This window comes from Acomys minous (assembly GCF_964271855.1).
Source record: "Acomys minous genome assembly, chromosome: 1".
Classification (NCBI taxonomy): domain Eukaryota; kingdom Metazoa; phylum Chordata; class Mammalia; order Rodentia; family Muridae; genus Acomys; species Acomys minous.
In genome coordinates this window covers 38,843,286-38,864,804 of record NC_140483.1, presented here as the reverse complement: position 1 = coordinate 38,864,804, position 21,519 = coordinate 38,843,286, and the positions used below count along the sequence as shown (strand labels likewise).

At 44.0% G+C, this 21,519-nt stretch overlaps 1 protein-coding gene across 1 annotated transcript; it reads right to left on the bottom strand.

Moving 5' to 3' along the window:
• Positions 1-6,288: 6,288 nt before the first annotated feature.
• LOC311597577 (transmembrane epididymal protein 1A-like) lies at positions 6,289-9,213 on the bottom strand. The gene has a single exon (XM_084781809.1). It carries the CDS (start codon positions 8,066-8,068, stop codon positions 7,286-7,288), a length of 783 nt encoding a protein of 260 aa, XP_084637935.1. The 5' UTR covers positions 8,069-9,213; the 3' UTR covers positions 6,289-7,285.
• Positions 9,214-21,519: the final 12,306 nt, after the last annotated feature.

Sequence of the window (21,519 nt, the reverse complement as noted above, 5' to 3'; positions counted from 1 at the left end):
GCTCTCCAAAGGGGTCGGGATCCACAGGTTGAGAAGCTCTGACTTAAAGCATCAAGTTTCCGAAGTCTTGAATTTCCACATCTGAAAGTTCATCGGGCACTTGGTGTTCATCAATTCTTTGTTCTGGTGACACATACCTTTAATCCCAGCACTCAGGAGGCAGAAGCAGGTGGATCTCTGTGAGTTCAAGGCCAGCCTGGCCTATAGAGTGAGTCTAGGACAGCCAGGGCTGTTACACAGAGAAACCCTGTCTTGACAAACAAAACAACAAAACAACTTTTGTTTCCCTCTCACTGTCTGTTTCTGATAGGAAGTGGACATTACAATGAAAGACCATGAGGCCTCTATACATCAAGGATATAACCAAGAATGTCTCCCAAACGCCTGAGAATAGCATTTTTCAGTATCAACCCTAAGAGAAATTCCAAGAATGTAAAAGGGCTGGCAGCTCACAGTTCCAGGCCAGCTGAGGCGACATACTAAGACCCAGTCTAAGCTCCAGACGAAGCACTGAAGCATGACCTCTGCCTTCCACATATCCCTGGAGACACAGGAAGATGTATACAACTTTCTTTTTAAAATTAAAAACATAAGTTACTATTGCCAGAAATAGTCCCCCAGGATACCACACGTTACCAAGGAAACTGGAACCCCCCCTCAGGGTTCTTAGTCTCACTAGTAAAAGAATTGAAGACCAAACACAGGAGGAAGCTCAGCGACAAGTTTGTTAGTGCTTAAACAAAAAAGCACAGTTCAGACATTGTTGTAAGCTGGAGGAGCCAGGAGGCGGGGGATGGAGAAGAGGAGGAGAGAAAGCCACACCTTTTTTGAGTTTGGTGTGGAGGCTCAACAAATAGCTACACAGCAAACGTGAGGTAGCTGCAGGGAGAGAATGAAAAAGACCAAAGGGGCCTGGAGAGATGGTTAAGAAACCTGGCAGTTCTTCCAGTGGTCCTGACTTCAATTCCCACCAGCCACATGGTGGCTCACAACCATCTATAATGAGATTTGATGCCCTCTTCTGGCCCGCAGGCATACGTGCAGACAGAACATTGTATAAATAAATAAAGTACTGTACAAATAAATAAAAACAATGTTTTGTTTTAAAGAAAAAGACTAAAGGACCAAAGAAAGCATTCATGGGCTTTGGCCAGCATCCAAAGCAAAGAGACAGAAAGGAGGGGAAAGAATTACACAACTGTATTGGGAAGGAGAAGTACATAATCTCATTAAGGGCTAATTATTCCTCCTATGGTTTTAACATGGCTAAGGGAGACTCAGCCTTCCTGAGGGGAGGTCTCTGCTGGGTGATTGACACGCACAGCTTTACTAACTCCTGTGTTTGGTGTAGCTTGCAATGTTAGGACTCTACCCAGGGCCAAAGATAGAACTTGGGTTCTTTTTGACCAGGAGTCAGTAGCTTTGCTTTAATGGCCTCAATGGAGCCCTTGGTCATGGCTACTGTGTTATCCCCCTTCTGAGGAGGAAACTCTAAAAATCATTCATATGACAGGTTGAAATTTGGGAGTGGATATAACCCATTTTCCCTATGAAGATCTAAAACTGGATACCAGAGGGATTGGTATCCAGGCTGGGGTTCAGTCCTACCCCGAAATTTAGCCTCTAGGCAGAAATGCTTACTTGGAAGAAAAGATCTCAAGGAATGTGGAGGCAGAACCCTCTTCTGGCAATGCTGGCCTCCCTCTGGCAAGGACAGTCCTAGGACTGTTGCCTCAGGGTCCTTCGCTACCTGACTGGTTTCTGCTCTCTCTTCTCACTCATCATCACCACAGCTTTTCCCTGGCAATCTTGATTATGTGTTGAGATGAGACCCAGCAGCCTATTTGATTTGCAAGTATCCTGGGCAACTATTGTCATCAGGCAAATAAGGCCGAGTTTACCTCTCAGCTCAGATACTTCCCAGGTGTGGTTCCTTACAGGTTCCTACACTTCTCAAAACTTCTGGGCATCTTCTTACCCCAGTGCACACTTTTCCTGGAAGTGACAGGAAGTCATCAGCAGATATTAGGAAGAGAATTCATAACAAATGCATGAAAAGATATTGAAAGCCTTCTGCATAAGGGAAATATTATTTCTATTTAAAGTCAGAGTCAAGGCTGTAAACTGGATGGAGGTCCTGGTTCTGGCCTCCTCTTCTAGGATTGCTTGTGCTAGCTTCTTATTTGTCAGTCTACCCATTCAACATATATTTACTGAGCACTCCATCTTTCAGAAACTTTCCAATATGTTTTGGATGCACCAAAGAAAAGAACAGTCAAAATTATCTCCCACCACAGAGCTATATTCTCTGCAATGATTTTATTGGGTCACTTGTGCCATTCTCCCCCGCCATCGTCAGTCACCACTGAAATAATACTTGTGTTGAATCATTCTCATTTCTACACTGCATAGCCTTTTCTTATTATAATCGTGATTTTTGTCTTTGAGCAGTCAGCTCCACCTTTCCATGGAAATCAGAGCCAGTTTTCAGCTACTGCATGTTCTCCCGGCATGTCTCCCCACTGTGTTACTACCACGAGCTCACTGTGCTGAGTAGTCATGGCTACTGGCATTGATCTTGGTACCTCTTCTCTAAGATGAAATAGTCTAGGTTTGCGCCAGTGGCTTCTGCATCTAGGATAGATGTACTTGTCCAAACCCTTACTACTAAAAGAGGAAAGCAATGATTCCCTCTGCTGTCCACAGCATGATGGATTTTTTTCTTCTTCTTAAAAACTCATCCCATTATTTTTAATACAAGTTATAAGGGATTGTCAGAGACTAAATGACCAAGAGGAGGTTACACACACACACACACACACACACACACACACACACACACACACACAGCTCATCAGTAGGATTTTGTGCTTATTTGTGTCCACACATATATAGTGAAACAAATCAACACCATGTTTCTGGATGTTTTCACATTTGCTTATGTGTTTTTCCTGACTTTCTCCTGTCTCTTTTTAAAAATAGGTAGGTTAATCCCAACTGGAGAGCACACGTCTTTCCAGCTCACGTGAAGATGGTGCCCTCTGGTGGAAGATGACAAACATTATGCCGTTCTTCTGAAACCTGTAATTTAGAGTTTTACTGTCAACGTAGATTAGCATTCATTGGTGCTCTTAGCAACTGTGACAAGAGGAGTATAGAAAGCACAGCCAGAACTGGGGAGATGGCTCAGTGGTGAAGAGCACTTAGTGCTCTTCCAAAGGACCCAAGTTCAGTCCCCAGTACCTACGTCAGGTGGCTTACAACTCCAGGGCCTCTGATATCTCCAGTATCCTCAGGCACCTGCACTTATATGCACACACTTAGACATATTAAGAATAATAAAAATAATTAACCCAATTAGAGGAAAAAGTGGGGAAGAGTCTGGAACTCATAGGCACAGGAGACAACTTCCTGAACAGAACACCAACAGCCCAGGCCTTAACATCAACAATTAATAAATGGGACCTCATGAGGCTGAGAAGCTTCTGTAAGGCAGGTGACACTGTCAAGAGAACAAAGCGACAGCCTACAGACTGGGAAAAGATCTTCACCGACTCTTCATCTGACAAAGGTCTAATATCCAAAATATATAAAGAACTTAAGAAATTAAACACCACCAAACCAAATAACCCAATAGAGAAATGGGGCGCAGAGCTAAACAGAGAATTCTCAACAGAGGAATATCAAATGGCTGAGAAACACTTAAAGAAATGCTCGACCTCCTTAGTCATCAGAGAAATGCAAATCAAAACGACACTGAGATTCCATCTTACACCCATCAGAATGGCTAAGATCAATAACTCAACTGACACCTCATGCTGGCGAGGGTGTGGAGAAAGAGGAACACTCCTGCATTGCTGGTGGGAATGCAAACTAGTACAACCACTTTGGAAAGCTATCTGGTGCTTTCTCAGAAAAATGGGAATAGGGCTTCCTCAAGACCCAGCTATTCCACTCCTTGGAATATACCCAGAGGATGTACTACTACACAACAGGGACATATGCTCAACCATGTTCATAGCTGCCTTATTCATAATAGCCAGAACTTGGAAACAACCTACGTGTCCCTCTATAGAAGAATGGATAAAGAAACTGTGGTACATTTACACTATGGAATACTACTCAGCTATTAAAAACAAGGAATTTCCAAAATTTGTGGACAAATGGATTGAACTAGAAATTGTCATAATGAGTGAGTTCACACAGAAGCAAAAAGAGCTAAATGGTATATACTCACTTATATCGAGACACTAGTCCAAGGTGTACGTCCCCATGAAAAACTGTACCTACCAGAATAGTGGGTAAGAGGGGAGGACATCCTATTGAAACTTTAGGTGTGAGAAGCCTGGGAGAAAGAGGAAATGGAAGGACCCAGTGGGTCCTGGAAAACTACAGGCGAGTCTGGGCCCTGGGGCCCTCCGCAAACTGTGGCAACAGCCAAGGAAAAAATAGGCAGTAAAAACCTTGAACCCCTACCCGGACTAGCCGATGGACATTCTCCACTGTTGAGTGGAGAAGGAGATCTAACTTTCACACAAACTCTGGTGCCCCATATTTGAACATGTCCCTTGGACGGAGATGCCTGGTGGCACTCAGAGGAAAGATAATAGGTCACCAAGGAGAGACTCGATACCGTATGAGCATATTCAGGGGGAGGAGGTCCCCCTCAGACACAGACTTAGGGGAGGGGAGGGGAGTAGGGGGGAAGTGGGAGGAAGGGAGGAGTGGGAGGATACATGGGATGGGCTAACAACTGAGATGTAATATGTATAAATTAATAAAAAGGTATTTAAAAAAAAAGAATAATAAAAATAATAAAATTTAAATGAAAGGAATATCCCTGTCAATCAAATAGCAAACCTACCTATTAATCCCTCAACCTTATCAGGCACCAAGTAGAATTTTTTGTGGCCTTGAAGTTTATTACCTTACATAGAAGTTATGTGTTGAGACAAAGGATCTGGAAGCAGTAATCTGCTACAAGAGTATTGCTTGTCAGTATTTACCAAAGGATTCAGTGTTGGACACATCTAAGCATGAACTGGTTTTGGTGTCTCCTGTCTGTTTGGCCAAAGATATCATCTTAAAATAACTCTGAGACATGAGTATGTACAGAATTCAGTCCATGAGATCTTTCAATTATGTATGTGTGTGGTGAGATCAAATTATAATCAATGAAAAAAGTTTATTTTAAATGAGAAAAATTAAAAATGCTTTTGTGTAATGCTAGAGTTTGAACCTGGGGCCTTGTACATGCTAGGCAAGTGCTCTGCCACTAAGCTATACCCCTAACCCCCCTTAAATAGGACTCACTACATAGCTCAAATGGTTACTTGTTTTGTTGTTGCTTTGGGGCTCTGTTTCATGTAGCCTGATTCTCTCTCATTCACTTCCCCAGGTACTAGGATTACAGCACAGTACTAGGTGGTACAGTACATTACCACCATGTCTAGCTGTGTGGTCCAGGCTGCCCCTTGATCATGGAAGCATCTCGCTTCTGCCGCCCAAGTGCTGGAACTACAAGGATGTACCATTATTTCTGACTTCAAAAGTTGCTCTTTCTCTAAAGGAGTGATGTCCAGTGGGGCAGAAATACGAATTGTGCTACATCAATAGGAAAATGTGTGGAAGAAAAGTGGGTTCTGAACCTAGCACCCCAAACTCAAGACACTTGATAAAGCACAAGGCTCAAAGACATCCATGATGTGAAGGAGCAAAAAGGGACTTGGACTTAGCTGTGACAACTTGGAAAAATCCTTTTAGGACACTGTAGTACCCCAGTGTCCCTAGGACTATGTGGAAGCGTGGAAGCTGAGTTAAGTCTGAGGCATCCCTCACTTCCACACCAGGCCCCCCTCTCCTCCACTGGAGAGGAGCATTTTGGCTTAATGACTCTACTGATGCAGGACAAGCCACTGTGGCTTGTTGGCCATGAGCTAGATGTCTGAGCACATGCAAAGATGTGGTTGACTGCACCTAAGTGGCTCTGGAAATCCAACTTCCCTCTTGGCAATGGCTTAGACTTCTCACAAGGCCCCCAAACCAGAGGATGAGGGTTCCTGACCACCAGAAAGCAACTTACTGCTGATACACCTTGACTTCCAAACAAGAAATTAATCAGAAAGAATGGATCAGAAACAGAGGACACATCTAGTTCTTCTAGAAACTAGAATAGCCAACCAGCCAGCCAGCCAGCCAGCCAGCCATTCAATCAATAATAAATAGGATGACTTTTGGAAGCCTTGCTCCAAGTCCACTTTGTCCCAATTAGATGTTGTACTCTCCATCAGTGTGGCAGATGGCATTCCTACCATATCCCTCACCACCACCCCCACAACCAGTGCTTTAGATCAACTGGGATTTCAGTCCCTTGGCACCCAGCTATAGCATGATGGAACTTAGTACTAAGCTGCTTTGGCACTTTCAGTGACATTCACCAACAGTGACATTCACCAACAGGACTGCTGTGAGGCTGAACAAGTAATCCACTCAATATTATCCATGGAACCATAGAGGGCTGGGGCTGGGCAAATGGACTATTTGGAAACTTACTGAGATGAGTCCAGAGCAATGGGATGAGATGCCTAAGTGAGCCTGACTTCTTGGAGAGGCCCCTGAGGCCTTCTCCCATGTGTAGGGGCTTGATGCATTATACCAGACCCTGCAAAGGAAGGCACTGTTCACAGGGGTCTGACTTTGAGTCAGACAAACCACAGAGTGGTCAGAGGAAAGAACCAGGGACAGTTCTGAGCTTCACGTAGCCAAAGAGACAGCCTAGATTTGGAATGAACATCACAGAAGTCAAGCACAAGAGACGAGAAGATGTTTATTATGATGGCTGGATTATGATGTGCTAAACGTGACTTCTGGTTAATGTTCTGCGGGACAAAGTAAAAGATAGCAATGAAAAGTTCCAAAGGCAGGGTTTAGTAAATGTGTTGTGTTCTCATGGGGGAGGAGGGAAGGGTGCAAAGAGGTGCAGGCCAAGCAGGTGCTGTGGTTGGAGGTGGGAATGGGAGAGGATTGTGGGGAGCTAAGAGTGAAGGTCATAGCTGTGTGCCTCCCTTGTTTCATTCCTCTTTCATCTGAGTCCATCAGCAAATTAGATGAAGAGAAGCCAGAGGGGAGAAAAGATATGTCCATCCCTCTACAGTCTACTGCCTCAAGATGGAGCACCTCTAAAGGATGTCTGATCCTCCTTTCTGGCAGCTCCTCTCTCATGACTTGGCATCCAGATGTCCTTAGAGTGTGCAGGCAATATGAAACCACTTGGACGAGTCCAGGTTCAGGCATCAGCACCAAGGTAACAATACCACAAAGTGGAGAAACCATAGATCCAGATCATCAAGAGAGCGTTGGAGGCCACGTGCCAGCAGAAGAAAGTGGTGGCAAATGCTATGTCATTTTGGTCATCGTCCATCCATTTATAGCCAGAGATTGGTTTGTACAGCATGAAGCCTATCTGTATCAGCCAGGAGCCTGTGACAAGGTACAGAAAGGCCTTCAGCATCCAGACCAGCAGCACATTGGGCACCCACAGCTCTACAGTCACCACGAGGGTCAGCAAAATCATGGCCTGGATGAGCAGCAAGTGAGTCTGTAGCTCCACTCCTTCTGTGTCCTGCATATGAGACACCATCAGGGGCAAAAACAGACACATGCTCAACGCTTGGGCGCCTTGCTCCAGAACCACACACCTCTTGGGCAGCAGGTTCTGGCTGACCACATCTGTACACCCACTCAGAAAGAAGGACAGGTAGAGAGTAAGATGCTGCCACTGCTTACGGTACATGAAGTTTCTCTGGTGATACTTCTTGCTGATGAGTATCAAGTGCCAATGAATGCTATTCAACTCCTGGGCTACTAAGATGCAAGAACTCAGTATCTTCAGAAAGCCGATATAATACATTTGCCGTAACCTTGCCCATCCTCCTTTGCTCCAAGGACGGTGCGGCGGGTATTGGACAGGGGAGTTGCATACTATGGCCCTGGAGAGAAGTCCTGCCTGATAAAGTCCATAGAGGAATAAGGACAGGCCTGGGAACAGATGCCCCTCAAACCCTCCCATGGATCCCAAGGTAGATGTGACCAAAGGCAGAAGCAAAAGCAAATGGCTATTCACACAGGGCTCCAGAGCATGGTGGGAGCTCTCCAAAGCTTACTTATAACCTCTACCCACCCCAGTGCATCCACTCGAAGAAGGGAAATGGTTTTGGAGAAAACCCAAACTTAGGGTGGGGTGGGTGTCATGGTTTCCGTTCTTGTCCTCTGCTCTGGTTCACTGATAACCAGCTAACCACTGACAAACAATGAAATCAGTATGTCTCCAACTCAATGCTTGGGTATCAACTATTCTCAGATACTATGACTTGGGCCCCCTGTCTCTCTGTCCATCTGACCTTGGTTCCTTTGCTACCTTCCTCGACTTCTTCCTGTCTTGGTTCATTCAGGGTGCAAAATACTATGAATAGCACTAATTATTAGACCATTTTTGGCTTATAAACAACAGAGAATATTTAATTTCTGGAGGCTGGATGTTCAAGGTGAAGATGACAGAAGATTCAGTACCTAGTGAGGCATGCTTTCTCACAAACAGCACTTTCTCACTGTGTCCTCATATCTTCTGAGCAGCAATCCTGTTCTCCAGAGTCTCTTTAATTAGGGTGACTATACCATTTATTAAAAGGTTTTGCCCTCATGACCTAATCACCTCCCCCAGAGAACCTCAGTTCCTAATCTCATCTTGTACCAACACATGCATTTTCCAAAAAATGTGTTATTAGCACAAATTATTTGTCAATAGCAACAGGTTTCATGATAACATCTTTGTGCATGCACATACTATTTCAGTCATGTTAACTCCATCACTCTCTTCCAGCTTCCTCTCACTTGAGCTAATCTCCCTTTTCCTAGCTGGCCTCATCTCTCCTTTCATGCTTTCTGGTGGATGTGATCCAATGGCACCTACCAGTGGTTAGTACATTGAAGAAAAGGTCTCTTCCTCCATCATCAATCTGTAACCCCTGTAGTTCTCAGGGGTGAGGCCTCACGAGTCCTCCCTCTTCTGTGACAGATCGTTGACAGTCTCGCTCTTGCAATACATGAATTTTAAGGGACACAAACTTCTGATCGTGATAGCTCTAAACTCACAGAATAAAGATACACTACAGTGTATGTTCCTTGAGATTCCTTACTGAGGGCTGGGGCTGTCACTCAGTGGACACAATGCTTACCTAGCATGCATGAAATCCTATAAGGTAAAGACTTAGTGTGAGTTTGCTGTGAAATAGTTTCTCTTATAAAGCAAACATTTATTTAGAATGTTACCCTTCATGACAGCCAACCAAATATGGGAGAGGGAGGGAGCTTGGGAGGCTTCAAGTTTTGTTTCACAAAAAATTCCACTGCTTTCCCTTTCGGTTTATCAGTTGATAAACTATGTTTTGTTGCTGTAAAGAATGTTCTATTTTAGCCGAGCAGTGGCAGGTAGATCTCTGAGTTCAAGCCCAGCCTGGATTACAGAGTGAGTTCCAGGACAGCCAGGGCTACACAGAGGAAACTCTGTGTCAAGAGAGAGGGGGGGGAGGGAGAGAGAGAGAGAGAATAATTTATTTTATTTGGTAATCATTGCTGATATGAAAAGCTATGTTTTTATATTGATCTTTATATTAATCCTCTTGTTGGATTATCACTGTCCTAATTTTCAATGATTTAATAAAGTCATACCATCTTCAAAGAATAAAATGCACTTCCTTTGTGAGGTACTTTTGTCTTTCTTTTGTACCCTGTGTGATTCCATATGTAAAGTTTAAAAACCGTACAAAGATAAATAACAAGGACACAGTCACCTCTAAGGGGAGGTGGGGAATGAGAGATTTGAAAGGGAAACAAAGACTTTGAAGACAAAGACTTTCCTGTTCTTAGAGTTAGTGGGGAATGTGATAGTATGGATAGGATTACAACTGTATAGTTTATATACATTCTAGAAATATTATTTTATATCTATTCATTTTTTAATTAGAAAGATGTCGAGGAATTTTAATCCAGCAACATGGCTGCTTTGATGAGAGATCACTTCCAAGGACCTACTAGCTCTATGTGATCTGGCTGGAGTGCAGATGTGTCCTGGATTGCAGTACCGTATGCCTGGAATGCAGACACGCCCTTCGTACACACTTTTAATCCCAAACAATGTAGGGAAGGTTAGTTTGTAGAAGGAAGCAGCCATGCTTGAAAGTGATGTATAATTGGAGTCAGAGAAAGAGTGACAGAATGGGATATGCTCTGCTCTCATGACCGGAAAAAGAAACTTAAGAGAGCAGTGAAGAGAGAATCAGTTGGCCACCGACACCTGTCACGCAGAAGGCAGTCAGTTGAGAGTCGGTTGAGAGATGGTGCAGTGGAATTCAGTTCAGAGGCAGTTTTACTGGGAGAGTTTTACAGAGACAGGTTGAAGTGAAGACAGAACAAGCCAGAGAATGAGAAGCAGCCAGAAGATTAGAACATATTGCTAGAGTTAATTTGAGGCCAAACAGAACAATTCCGTCAGAAACTGAGAAGCCAGTCTAAACCACTCAGCTTGGAGAGAGTAGTTTGAGCCAGAACAGCTGAGTTGAACCAGCCAGCCAGAGTTCAGAAAGAGCTATAAAGGGTGAGCTGATTCATCAGTAAACCTCTGAGATGACAATTGCATCGGGCACATAAAAGTTTACTTTTACAGAAAGAAACCTAAGCAATACTCATATGTAGGCAAGAGTTAATACCTGATAAGTCTACTTTAAAGCAAGAAAGAGAGAGAAAGAGAGCTTCTCCCTCAAAATATCAAAATGCATTTTGTTCTGGAGCATCAGCTGTTGCTATGTCATTTGCAACAGGCTTTCTATTTTTATTTTATTCATCCATATGTAATGTATTGAAGAAAGAAGCATAATAACCAGAATTTAATTTACCTCCTACCTACCCCTATCCCCGTTGCTTGCCACATGATAAGCAAGTGCTCTAACCACTGAGCAACATCCCCAGTTGAAGAACAGAAGTTAGTGCCTTTCGTTGCTTGAATGGGATCAATTTAGCCAATATTGATTTGAGGAATGTGTTGACAGCTCACTAGTCACTTTTTTTTTTTTAATTTCTTTTTTCACTTCAGTCTTGCTCCTCAGTGGCTACCCTTGGACTCTTGACGTACCTATGTGGTACATTGAGTGGCAGGCACCGTCCTGCACCACTCTTCACAGCCTATTAATCAATGTGTTTTTCTTCCCAAATAACTTTCCAGTCAGTTTTGTCTACTTCATCTTCACTCAACTTCCCTAGCTTCGGCACCAGCAACTCTGTGTTACTAAAACATCTCTCAAAGCCCCCTTTACTCCTCTCTCTCTATTGCAGTCAGGTGAGCTTTGAGGAAAGAAAGCGACAGATTTGAATTCTCCCGTGGCATCCCATGGCTTAACAGGTAAGATCCATACTTGAGTAACTTTCAAGGCCTGGCGCTTTGGCCTGGTCTCATTTCCAGTCCCTTTGCACGTGTGTCTGAAGTTTTAGGTCAGCTTGCTTCTTTCTGTCCCCAGCTCATCCTGCTCTGCTTCCTCACTTGTCCTTCAAAGCTCAGCGTAAGCTCCACCTCCTCTCAGCTGAACAGGGCACTTCCCTGTGCAAACTATCATTGCCTTTGTCTCGCCATTCCATGCCCGTTGATTACCTGGGAAATCTTTAGTGTGTGTTTATCCTCATGGGCTCTAAGTCTGGAGGTGAGCATGGATGATGAATAAGTACATCATCAGATACGAACACATGGTCTCCACCATAAAATACCTCATAGTGTAGTTCTCAGGACAGAACAGATACATGCAAATCGAAGTGAGGCAGGAAGCTGCCTAACAGCAGCCTAGATACACAGGTACTTAAAAGGCAAGACATTATCAGACTTCACCTGGTGCTGCCCAAGCATGAGTGCTTTGCTCGGGAGAAAAATAAAGTCTGTACCACAGAAGTGAGCTCCTTTTGCAGGAGAGACAACTTCTGAAGCTGTTCCTTCATCTGCTGTAATTCTTCCACAGGGCCATCCATTCATCTATGTCCCAAGGCAGTGTGAGGCCAAGTTACCCACACAATCAAAGGGACAAAATGAAAATGAATTTAAGCATCTCAGTCAGATTTCACAAGTCTAGAATCAGGGAACATCTCATTCTATAAAGTAGAACGGAGCAAACAAAAGGGCTGAGGACAGCAGAAATAGAACAACAACAACAACAACAAATATATATATATATATATATATATATATATATATATATATATATAGTCATTTCGTGGTCACTTTCTTTGTAAGCTTCATTATCATGTCAGCTTAAACTGACAACTATCTCTCCAGAGCGCTTGGGATATCAGACAGAGTGATAGCATGGAACTTCAGCTTCAGTTGACTCCATTTTGTCTTGGTCTGTTGGGCCTGTTGTACTAGCTCAGACCAAACCACTAACCTCAGTGGTGACCACCTACAAATTATTTTTTAACAGTAATAACCTTGACCCAGGGTTTGAGGAGGAGGAAAATGTGATAGGTATAGGAGTCAGGGACTTTCCTAAGCAGTCATGAGTGTTCAGCTACTGGAAAAGCAGACTTCAGTGTTGACTAATAAGTCGGCCTTGTTTACAGTCTAAGACCAGCAATTTAGTAGGGTTTCTGGATCTGTCAAGTAACCATGCCGATTTTGTTTAAAATTTTATCCTTGCTCTTGTGAACCTCATCCAGCCCCCACAGTCTGACTTTCTGCCGTCTCAGCTGTAAGAACACTCTGAGACTGTCCAATTCTTATATTTTTCACTTAAAAGAGACATCCCGGAAGCCTTGGCCTCTCCATTGCTACTCAGCAAAGATGTGTGAGCCACCTGCTATCAGCCGGCCCTGTGTTGAAAGCAGGTAGTAGATACAGAAGACATTCCACCTGCCTTTTAAGGAACTCAAAAGCTGTAGCGTCACCACGCAAAGTGGTCCACAGACCTCCCAGTGTCAATATCACCCAGGGGAAGAGGGATATGTAGAATCACAGACCCACTGAACCCAAATCTGTGTTTGACCAAGTTAGTTCTCTGTTTGACTCAGGTGTGTGAGACATTTGAAAACCATTGGTTTATATTTAACACAAGTGGTCTTTATTTAAATTTTATGATGGTGGTGGTGCCAATCCAACAAACAAATGGGATTACTTCTGATGAGAGGGGTTAGGATAATCCTTATAACGTAGTCAGCATTTGCGTTGAAATTGGATTTGAATAGACGAGCATTTGGTTGCATGGGGGTCAGTAAAGGTAGGCGATTTCTGGTGTTAAGGGTCATTGGGGGAGGGTGCAGGGGCAACACCCAACAGATCACATTGTCAGAATAGGACAAAAGTTTTTCAAGAGCTCCCAAATGTCTATCTGGCATAGGCAGGACTGCCCAACCGGTAGGTCCCATATATCCTTGGCACTGACTTATATAAGTCCCTTGTCACCTGACTTCCTGGCTGGTTGCTGTTCAGTGTGGGGATGAGGAGGGGCCTCCCAGATCCTCACCCTCAGTGACCCCTCAGGGAGAAGGGGCTAATGTTTGCAATCAGCAAAGGGTACCAAGTCTCAGATCTCGTGCCAGGCCATCCGGTCCCTGGCAGCAACTCTGAGGATGTGGTAAGATGTGGGTGCAGGATCCACGTGGCTTCCAGGCAGCCTAAACAGCCTATGTGGAGAAGGTTTCCTCTCATACAGATCAGAAGAGAAGTTGGCTCTAGAGAAAGTAGAAAAGTAGTGAAAAAATATGGGAAAGGAACGCTTGCTTGGGAGCATGTGTCCCGTCCAACCCTGACAGCCTAGAGTTCTGGCATCATCTAGACAATTTTGGGAAGGTCTGCCATTTTTCTCTTTTTCAAAGCACTTGCATTTTCTTTAAATTCACTTACAAGTGTCAAAATTATAACATTCTTTTGTGGGACACGGTCTCCACCCATATCACAAGGGCAGTGTTTGCTTGGGGGCATCCACTGAAGTTACTTCTTGGGGGAACTCTGTTGGCTAATGATATGTTGGTTATTAACCATCTAGGGAGCAAATATATCCCTTTTATTCATAAAAATTAAAAAGAAAAAAAAAACCTACCCACAGTGTTTGTTTGGAAACAGAATGTTCTGGCCAAGTGTTCTGATGTACATTTTGGGGAAGAGTCAGAAACTTATTAGTAAACAAGCTAAGAAAATTTCCACAATAAAGTGTTTTATTAACAATTCTAACATTTCACAAAGCTAAACACTTTATAGGAAATACTTTGTTCGTTCCACACAAATCTATGAAATAACTCATTGTGGACGATGTTGGGAAATAATAGGAAAACCTGATTGCACTGGGTTGGGGAATTTTGTTCTTGGCTGTCCTGGACTAACTTTATTTTATTTTATTTTTTTTACTAAAATTAGACTTTTATTTGAAACCTTAGTAGATTAATAATTGAACACTTGGAAAACCATGCAACTAAATCATGCTGAATTTCCTGCTAATGTAAAAGGGTTTATTCAGGAGACAACAAACTTCTGAAACACCTTCAATTTTTTTTTTAAGCTGTATTTCTACATTTCCCTACATTCAAAGCCAGGACACACGGTTTCCTGATATTAAAAGTCAGATCTTTGGCCTAAATCATAGACAATTAAAAAAAAAAAAAAAAAAACAAAACCGCAAATATGTGGGATCAATTTTCAACTCAATATAAACTAGGTTTGAAGAATTAGTTTGGTAACAGGTCACATTGTGGATTTCTTTTTTAAATGTTTGTTTTGAGACGGGGGTGGGGTGGGGTAGGGTGCCTAATTATGTAGCTCAGGGTAGCCTCAAGCTCCCTCTGTAGCCTAGGTTGGCCTTTAATGCTCTATCTTGCCTCACTCTTCAGTACTGGAATTACAGGTGTGTACAATCACACATAGCTTAAAAAAAAAAAGCTTGAGTGCTTGACAACTCAAAAGAGGTTAAGACGACCAACTTGCCTTAACAAAACCCCAACACACTCTTCACCCCCAAAACTCCCAAACTAGGGACTTTTATCTGTGTCCCTAAGAGAATCGAGTAGGCAAAGTCCTATCTCACTAGTCTGCAGCTGAAATTTTACGAAGTGAAAACGATTACCAGCCATCCCGAGGGCTGACACATTCCTGAGCCTTTGGCTGGGATGCACGAGGCCCTGGGTTCCATCCCCAGCGCCACACAAAACTGGGCGCACTGGAGTGTGCCTTCATCTGAGTTCTCAGGCGAGGGCTAAGGATCAAACCTTCCTTGGCTACAAAGTGAGTTCGAGTCCAGCTTGGGCTACCGAGACTCTGTCTCAAGGCGGGGGAAACGTTCTGAAAGTCCAGCAGGGAATCTCTGCTCAGGATTATCATGGAAGTCCTTGTGGCTGGAGCAGCAGCTAGCCATCCTCACGGCAGGAGACAGAGCAGTGGGCAGCTGCACAGACAGAGCACTGACTGAAAGCATTAGCTTCCTGCCTGCCAAGGTTACACCCGGACAGATTCATTCCTTAGGTAAGTCTTCCCTTGCCAGCACAGTCACTGTAGAACAGTGAACAGACTTAAGACAGAATGCAAGCTCAAAGTGTCGAGACCAAGTCCTCCTTGAGCCGTGGGAAAATCTGGGCGGCCCAGATGCCTTGTCTCTTACGTAAGACTGCTTCTCCTCCCACTCCAGAAAAGGCGGAAGTGTTTAGGTGGATACGTCTGACGTGTTGATACAGCTCTTAGCAGTAAGTCCTTCAAAACGTCGATTTCTTCTTCAGATTCTTCAGCAAAGTTCTGATTGTCAAGGCAAGCTTAGGTGTCTTTTCACCTCTTCTTTCACATTGATTTCGTTGTTGAATCTTCTCGGCAAGTTCTTGGGCAATTTGACAAGTAGAATTGTATGTGGAGAACCAGGGGTCCAGGGCCATGGTGCAGTCTCCCCTAATTTTATAAACCAGGCTGGCCTCGAACTCACAGGGGCCCACTTGCCTCTGCCTCCCAAGTGCTGGGATTAAAGGCGTGCACCGCCGCTGCCACCACCTGGCTCTTTTACTATTTTATTCCATGTTGGTTTTTTGTTTTGTTTTTTGTTTTTCGTTGTTTTTTTTTGTTTTTGTTTTGTTTTTTTTTGTTTTTGAGACAGGGTTTCTCTGTGAAGGCCTGGCTGTCCTGGAACTCACTTTGTAGGCCAAGCTGGTCTCGAACTAACAGATCTGCCTGCCTGTGCCTCCTGAGTGCTGGGATCAAAGGCAAAGGCATACACCACCATCAACCAGCAAGAATTTACTTATTTATTTATTTTTACACAAAACAAACATTTACTTTAACTTAACACGAGTTCTAGAGAAAACACACCATCTGAGCTGGCTAATCTGGAGGAAGAAGTGATTAGGACCCATGTCATTTCTAATTTTTCTCTCAGCTGCTCTTACTGGCCTTTGTCTTTAGATTGCGAGTTTCAAGATGGCCAAGCTTTGAGATACCATACCCTCTCAGCTTTACTTTACATACCTGTGGCTGTCTTTATATAGATGCATATTTCTTCATATATATATGATATAATGCAACATATATATAAAATATATATTATATATGATATGATAGGGGCAGGCCTTACTCAGAGGCCCTGTTGCAAACTACCCCTGCAATTTCTCTGATAGAGTCTTCGTTTTGCACCATTCCTGAACTCCTCACCAGTGAGGGAAATCACATGACTGACCAGGGGAGGCCCTTCCCTGCCATAATATGTAGGGTTATCACAACGCTGAAGTAGTAGAAATTATTATTTTGAGTGAACTAAATTTAAAATTAAAACATTGCATGGTATGCCACAGTTTGCAAGGAGCTCGTGAGGCTCTTATGAAGTCTGACCTTGGTAACAACTGCATTAAGAGAAGGGTGCTCCCTCTCCATAACAGCTGGGGAAACTGAGTCTGAGCCTGAGTGCCAGAGACTTGCCCTGGACAGATTACTGTATTTCATGACTGGGGAGTTTCTTTTCTTTTCCAGCTGAGCCTCCTCATCACTCTGTTATGGGGTGACTTGTATACTCATAGACTGAAGGCTCTAATACTACAGAAGATAATCTTACATGGAAAAAAAGAGATTGTTACAGATATGATTTTTGTTTTCTTAAGTTGAGGCCCTACTGGGGTAGGGCGTGGCCCTGATCCAGTATAACTTTTGGGCTGGGCAGTGGTGGCACACATCTTTGATTCCAGTACTTAAGAGGCAGAGGCAGGTACATCTCTGTGAGTTCGAGGCCAGCCTGGTCTACACAGTGAGTTCCAGGACAGTTAACATTACACAGAGAAACCCTGTCTCAAAAAACCAGAGAGAGAGAAAGTGAGGAAGGCAGGGGATTTGTACATACATACAGCACACACGTGGACCAGCAAACAATCTATGTTGTATTTCTATGGCCTTCGGGAGTCAGTGTGCTGAGGCCTTGCTCTCTTACTCTTTGCCTCTAGAACTAACAGTAAGACTTCCTATTGTTTAAGTCACTCAGCCTTTTGTATCTTGTTATAACAGCCGTAGCAAATGCATCGGAAACCCACTGCAACCGAGGATGCCTTGCCATCTGGGAGCGTCCTCTGCTCTTGCAAGGCACTCCCAAAACTTTACCAATCTGGCGTCAGACTTACATCACTGGTAGGAGTTTTTGCATTGCCTACACTTGGATACCATGATTTTGGAGATGTTCCAGATCTCTCGGAAGCCTGCTTTGTTTGTTCCTTGGTCCCCCCTCTTTGATCTTTCGATGTTTCCAAGGATGGCTTTGAACGTCTGATCCTCATCCTCCTCCACCTCTACAGTGCTAGAATATAGGTGTGTGTCACTGTGCTGGATTTTTTTTTTTTTTTTTTTTTTTTTTTTGTAGTGCTGCGGATGGAACCCATGGCTTCATGCATGCTGGGTAAGCAAACTACCCAAGTGAGCTATAATCACAGCCTTGTTTCAATTTCTTTCTTGACCTAGCAGGGAGCAGCTTCCTTGTCTTTTGTGAACCCATGGGTTTCTGTAGTCTTTTTCATGCTGAGAGGCCCACGCTTCCAAATCCAGCCTTTATGTAGGAATCCTGTTCCCATACTAACATTAAATTCCCATGATTCCTGGCTTGCCCTGGAATCAACCCAGAAGATTGACATCTAATTATCAGTACTATTTAATAGTTTATCATATGAGGGTTGGAGTTTTCTTTTGATTTTGACTAAAAACAAATTTTCTCACTGTCTTTTTTTTTTTCCAGTCTAGCATGTCTTTTCCTGAAGGAGGGGAAGGCGGCAGGTTAGCTCAGCATAGGTCCTTGGCGTGGGACCTAAGAGGCTCTTGTGTTCTAGGGAGGATGGAGATCCTGGGCTTGGGACAGTCTTCACATTTATATGGGTCTCTTCTTCCTTCTCAGGGCAGGGGCTATGGGAAAGAGCTACTTCTGGGGGCCGAGGTTCTTCCCATGTTTCCTCCATTGACCATCAGTACTCAGGGAGTCAGAGAAGAATGACACATAGCTACTGAGTCCCAGGTCATCTGGAAGGGATGTCTCAGCCTCCTCTCTTGGAAAGAGAGACTAAAGAAACCGAGAACAAAATGTCCAAGCTTCCGGAGTCAGCATGGGAGCCGTCTTGATTGTATCGGTTGAACCCTGGAATCTGTTAATGATCATGACTTAGGAGACCTTCTCTCTCTTGTCAACATCACTTCGAGCAGGAGTTAATCTGCTCGTGTGATTTCTCACAAAAGGAAAAGGAAGTGTGTGTGCGCCTGCTACTTCAAAGTCTTGAGCGCTCTCCACTTGCATCAACGTGGAAGACGATGGACCGTGACTTGGAGGGCTTCCCTTTCGGCTCGCCCTCTGAGCAAGCTTCTTAGTGATGGGAAAGCCAACTTACCTGCCACCAAATTGCTCAAAAGACTAGATCGGAGATAGAATAAAGGCGAAAGGCCGTCTTTTTCTTTTTCCTTAAATTTAATTCAGTTTCAAGGAAAGTGTTGCTAAAATGTTATTTGGAAATCTCTGCCACTGTTTCTAAAAAGATTTATTTTCTGTGTTTGTGTCTACAGGTGTCTGTGCGCCGAATCTAAGCAGGTAGGTGGTCACCCATGGAGACCAGGATGGTGGCGCCAGATTTCCTGGATCTGGAATTACAGGCAGCTGTATGCCATCTGATGTGGGTGCTGCGCCCCAACCTGGGGTCCTCTCAAAGAGCAGCAAGTGCTCTTACTGCTAAGCCATCTCTCCAGCCCCTCCACTAGTAATTCCTGGCAGTACTGGGGCTTCCTGAATGCCAGGCAAGTGCTGTACCCCTTCCCTGCCACCTTTAATAAAGTATGTTGGATCTAGTTTAATGTCGGTTCCTTCTGTCTCACTCACTTGTCCTATTCCATTATTTGGAATGGACACAGGGATGGACCAGCAGTGAGGGGGAGCAGGACAGTGTGTGTGTGTGTGTGTGTGTGTGTGTGTGTGTGTGTGTGTGTGTGGTGTGGTCTGTCTGTGTGTGTCTGTCTCTGTGTGTGTGTCTGTCTCTGTGTGTCCGTGTGTGTCTCTCTCTGCGTATGTCTATGTGTGTATGTGTCTGTGTGTGTGTGTGTGGGGGGGGGTGTTCTGTGATTATCTCCATGAAATCCCAAACGTTTAGTCATGTTTAGAGTTTTTCAATCTTTTGTCAGTATACTACCTAACTCTTCCTGCTGTCAATTTTAACCCTATTCTTCAATTAGTATGCTTCTTACAGTTTTCCATAGTCTTAGAAATGAATCATCTGGGCAAATGGTTAACACTGTGGACCGTTTGTAAGTTATGTGGTCATCTGCACAGGTTTCATCCTTACAACTTAGGAGCACTGAGGTGTGTAAGGGCGGCCTTCTGTTCTTTTTGGACGTTCTTCGTCTTCTGTGCACTTTCCTGAAAATGACCCACCAGATCACGGAAGCATAGAACTGTATTTCCCCTCAAATGTCCTACTATTTAACATCTAACTTAAAGAGTCCATTAGGGGCACCTTTTCATTTGTCCTTTCTCCGTGTACTCCGTCTCCCATCTAACACTGGCCTGTGCCTTCTGTGCACGCTGACAGCATGGCTGGACCACGAAGTTCAATTCCTGATTTTTTTTTTTAAAACTACATAAACCTGGAAAGCAACATAGGTGATCTGAATGTGGTAGTCAGCACCTATTTAAAAAGAGTGCTAATTCAGGTGTGGTGGCGCACACCTTTAATCCCAGCTTGGGAGGTAAAAGCAGCCAGATCTTTGAGTGCTAATTCGTAGTCACTAGGACGTCATGAAAACTGAAGACGAAGATGCTTACGAAACCATGATAAAGATATCATGTGCCTTTTTGTCCTCCTCCAGAAGGGTACACTCCAGCTGCACTCCCCCCTTCACCACCACCCTCCCCCTGCCGCTCCAGTTTGCACTGTGAATGGGGGCATGAAGTTTAAAAGTAAAAGAACTGGGCAGGGAGGTGTAGAGAGTGCTTGGTTGAGAGTGCTTGCTGCGCATGCAGAGGACCTGAGTTCGACTCCCAGCACCCATGTTAGGCAGCTCACACTACTTTTAACTCTAGTATATTTTGTGCACATGGATTAGCGATGGCTACAAATGCCTGAGTCAAATAACCACCTGCTTCTGCTCCCGAGTGCTGGGGTTAAAGGCATGTGCCACCATGCCCAACTAAAACATTTTATTTTGTGACATAAAACCTCACTAAGTTGCCCTGGCTGGCTTAGACCTAGCTCTGTAGATCAAGCTGGCCTTGAACTCACAAAGCTCTGCCTGCCTCTGCTACCCAAGTGCTTGGCTCAAGGCACTTTTTATGGGTTCTAATCCATACTGACTGGCTTAGGTATGAACTTTCTTTCAATGATGATTAAAAGGCAAACAGCTTTGGGTCTGTGACCTCTCAGAGCAGAAGGTAGCATGCTGCTTGGCTATTGCAGAAGACCCGGTGTTGCTAAGGTTGGGGTTCCTTCCTAAAGGCCAGCCTCTTGTGTGGCTAAGCGTCTTCTGATGCTCTTCACACTGTCCCTGAGAACTGAGGCTCGGGAGTGGGGCAGAAAAGTGAGGGTGCTCTGTTTTCTGCTATTGGCATAAAGTTTGCAGCTTGTGAACTAGGAGCCTCTTGTCGACTACAAACACGCACAAGACTGCATCAGGCTAATTTTCCACTTGCAAACAGGGTAAAAATAAAAGGTTTATTCTTTTAGGGTTCTAGACAACTGCTTCCTTGAAAATCTCCAGAGCCAGTTGTGGTCTCACACATCTGTAATCCTAGTATGAAACACAGACTGGAAGTTAGAAGCAAGTTTGAAGCCAGCATGGCCTATATGGCAAGCTCCTGCCTCAAAAAGCCAAAACCTAACAAAGACAGACTCATGAGAAGTATAGGTTACCTCCCCAAGGTCTAGCCTTGTCTTAGCCTATTCCCAAGTCCCAGGCATTTATGGCAGCTTGCTATCAAAACCTGAATTGACTTAAAATATCTCATATGGATGGGTTTA

What these genes read in the sequence shown, in the direction of transcription:
- LOC311597577 (XM_084781809.1), bottom strand. Translation starts at nt 8,068, where the DNA reads ATGGGAGGGTTTGAGGGGCATCTGTTCCCAGGCCTGTCCTTATTCCTC.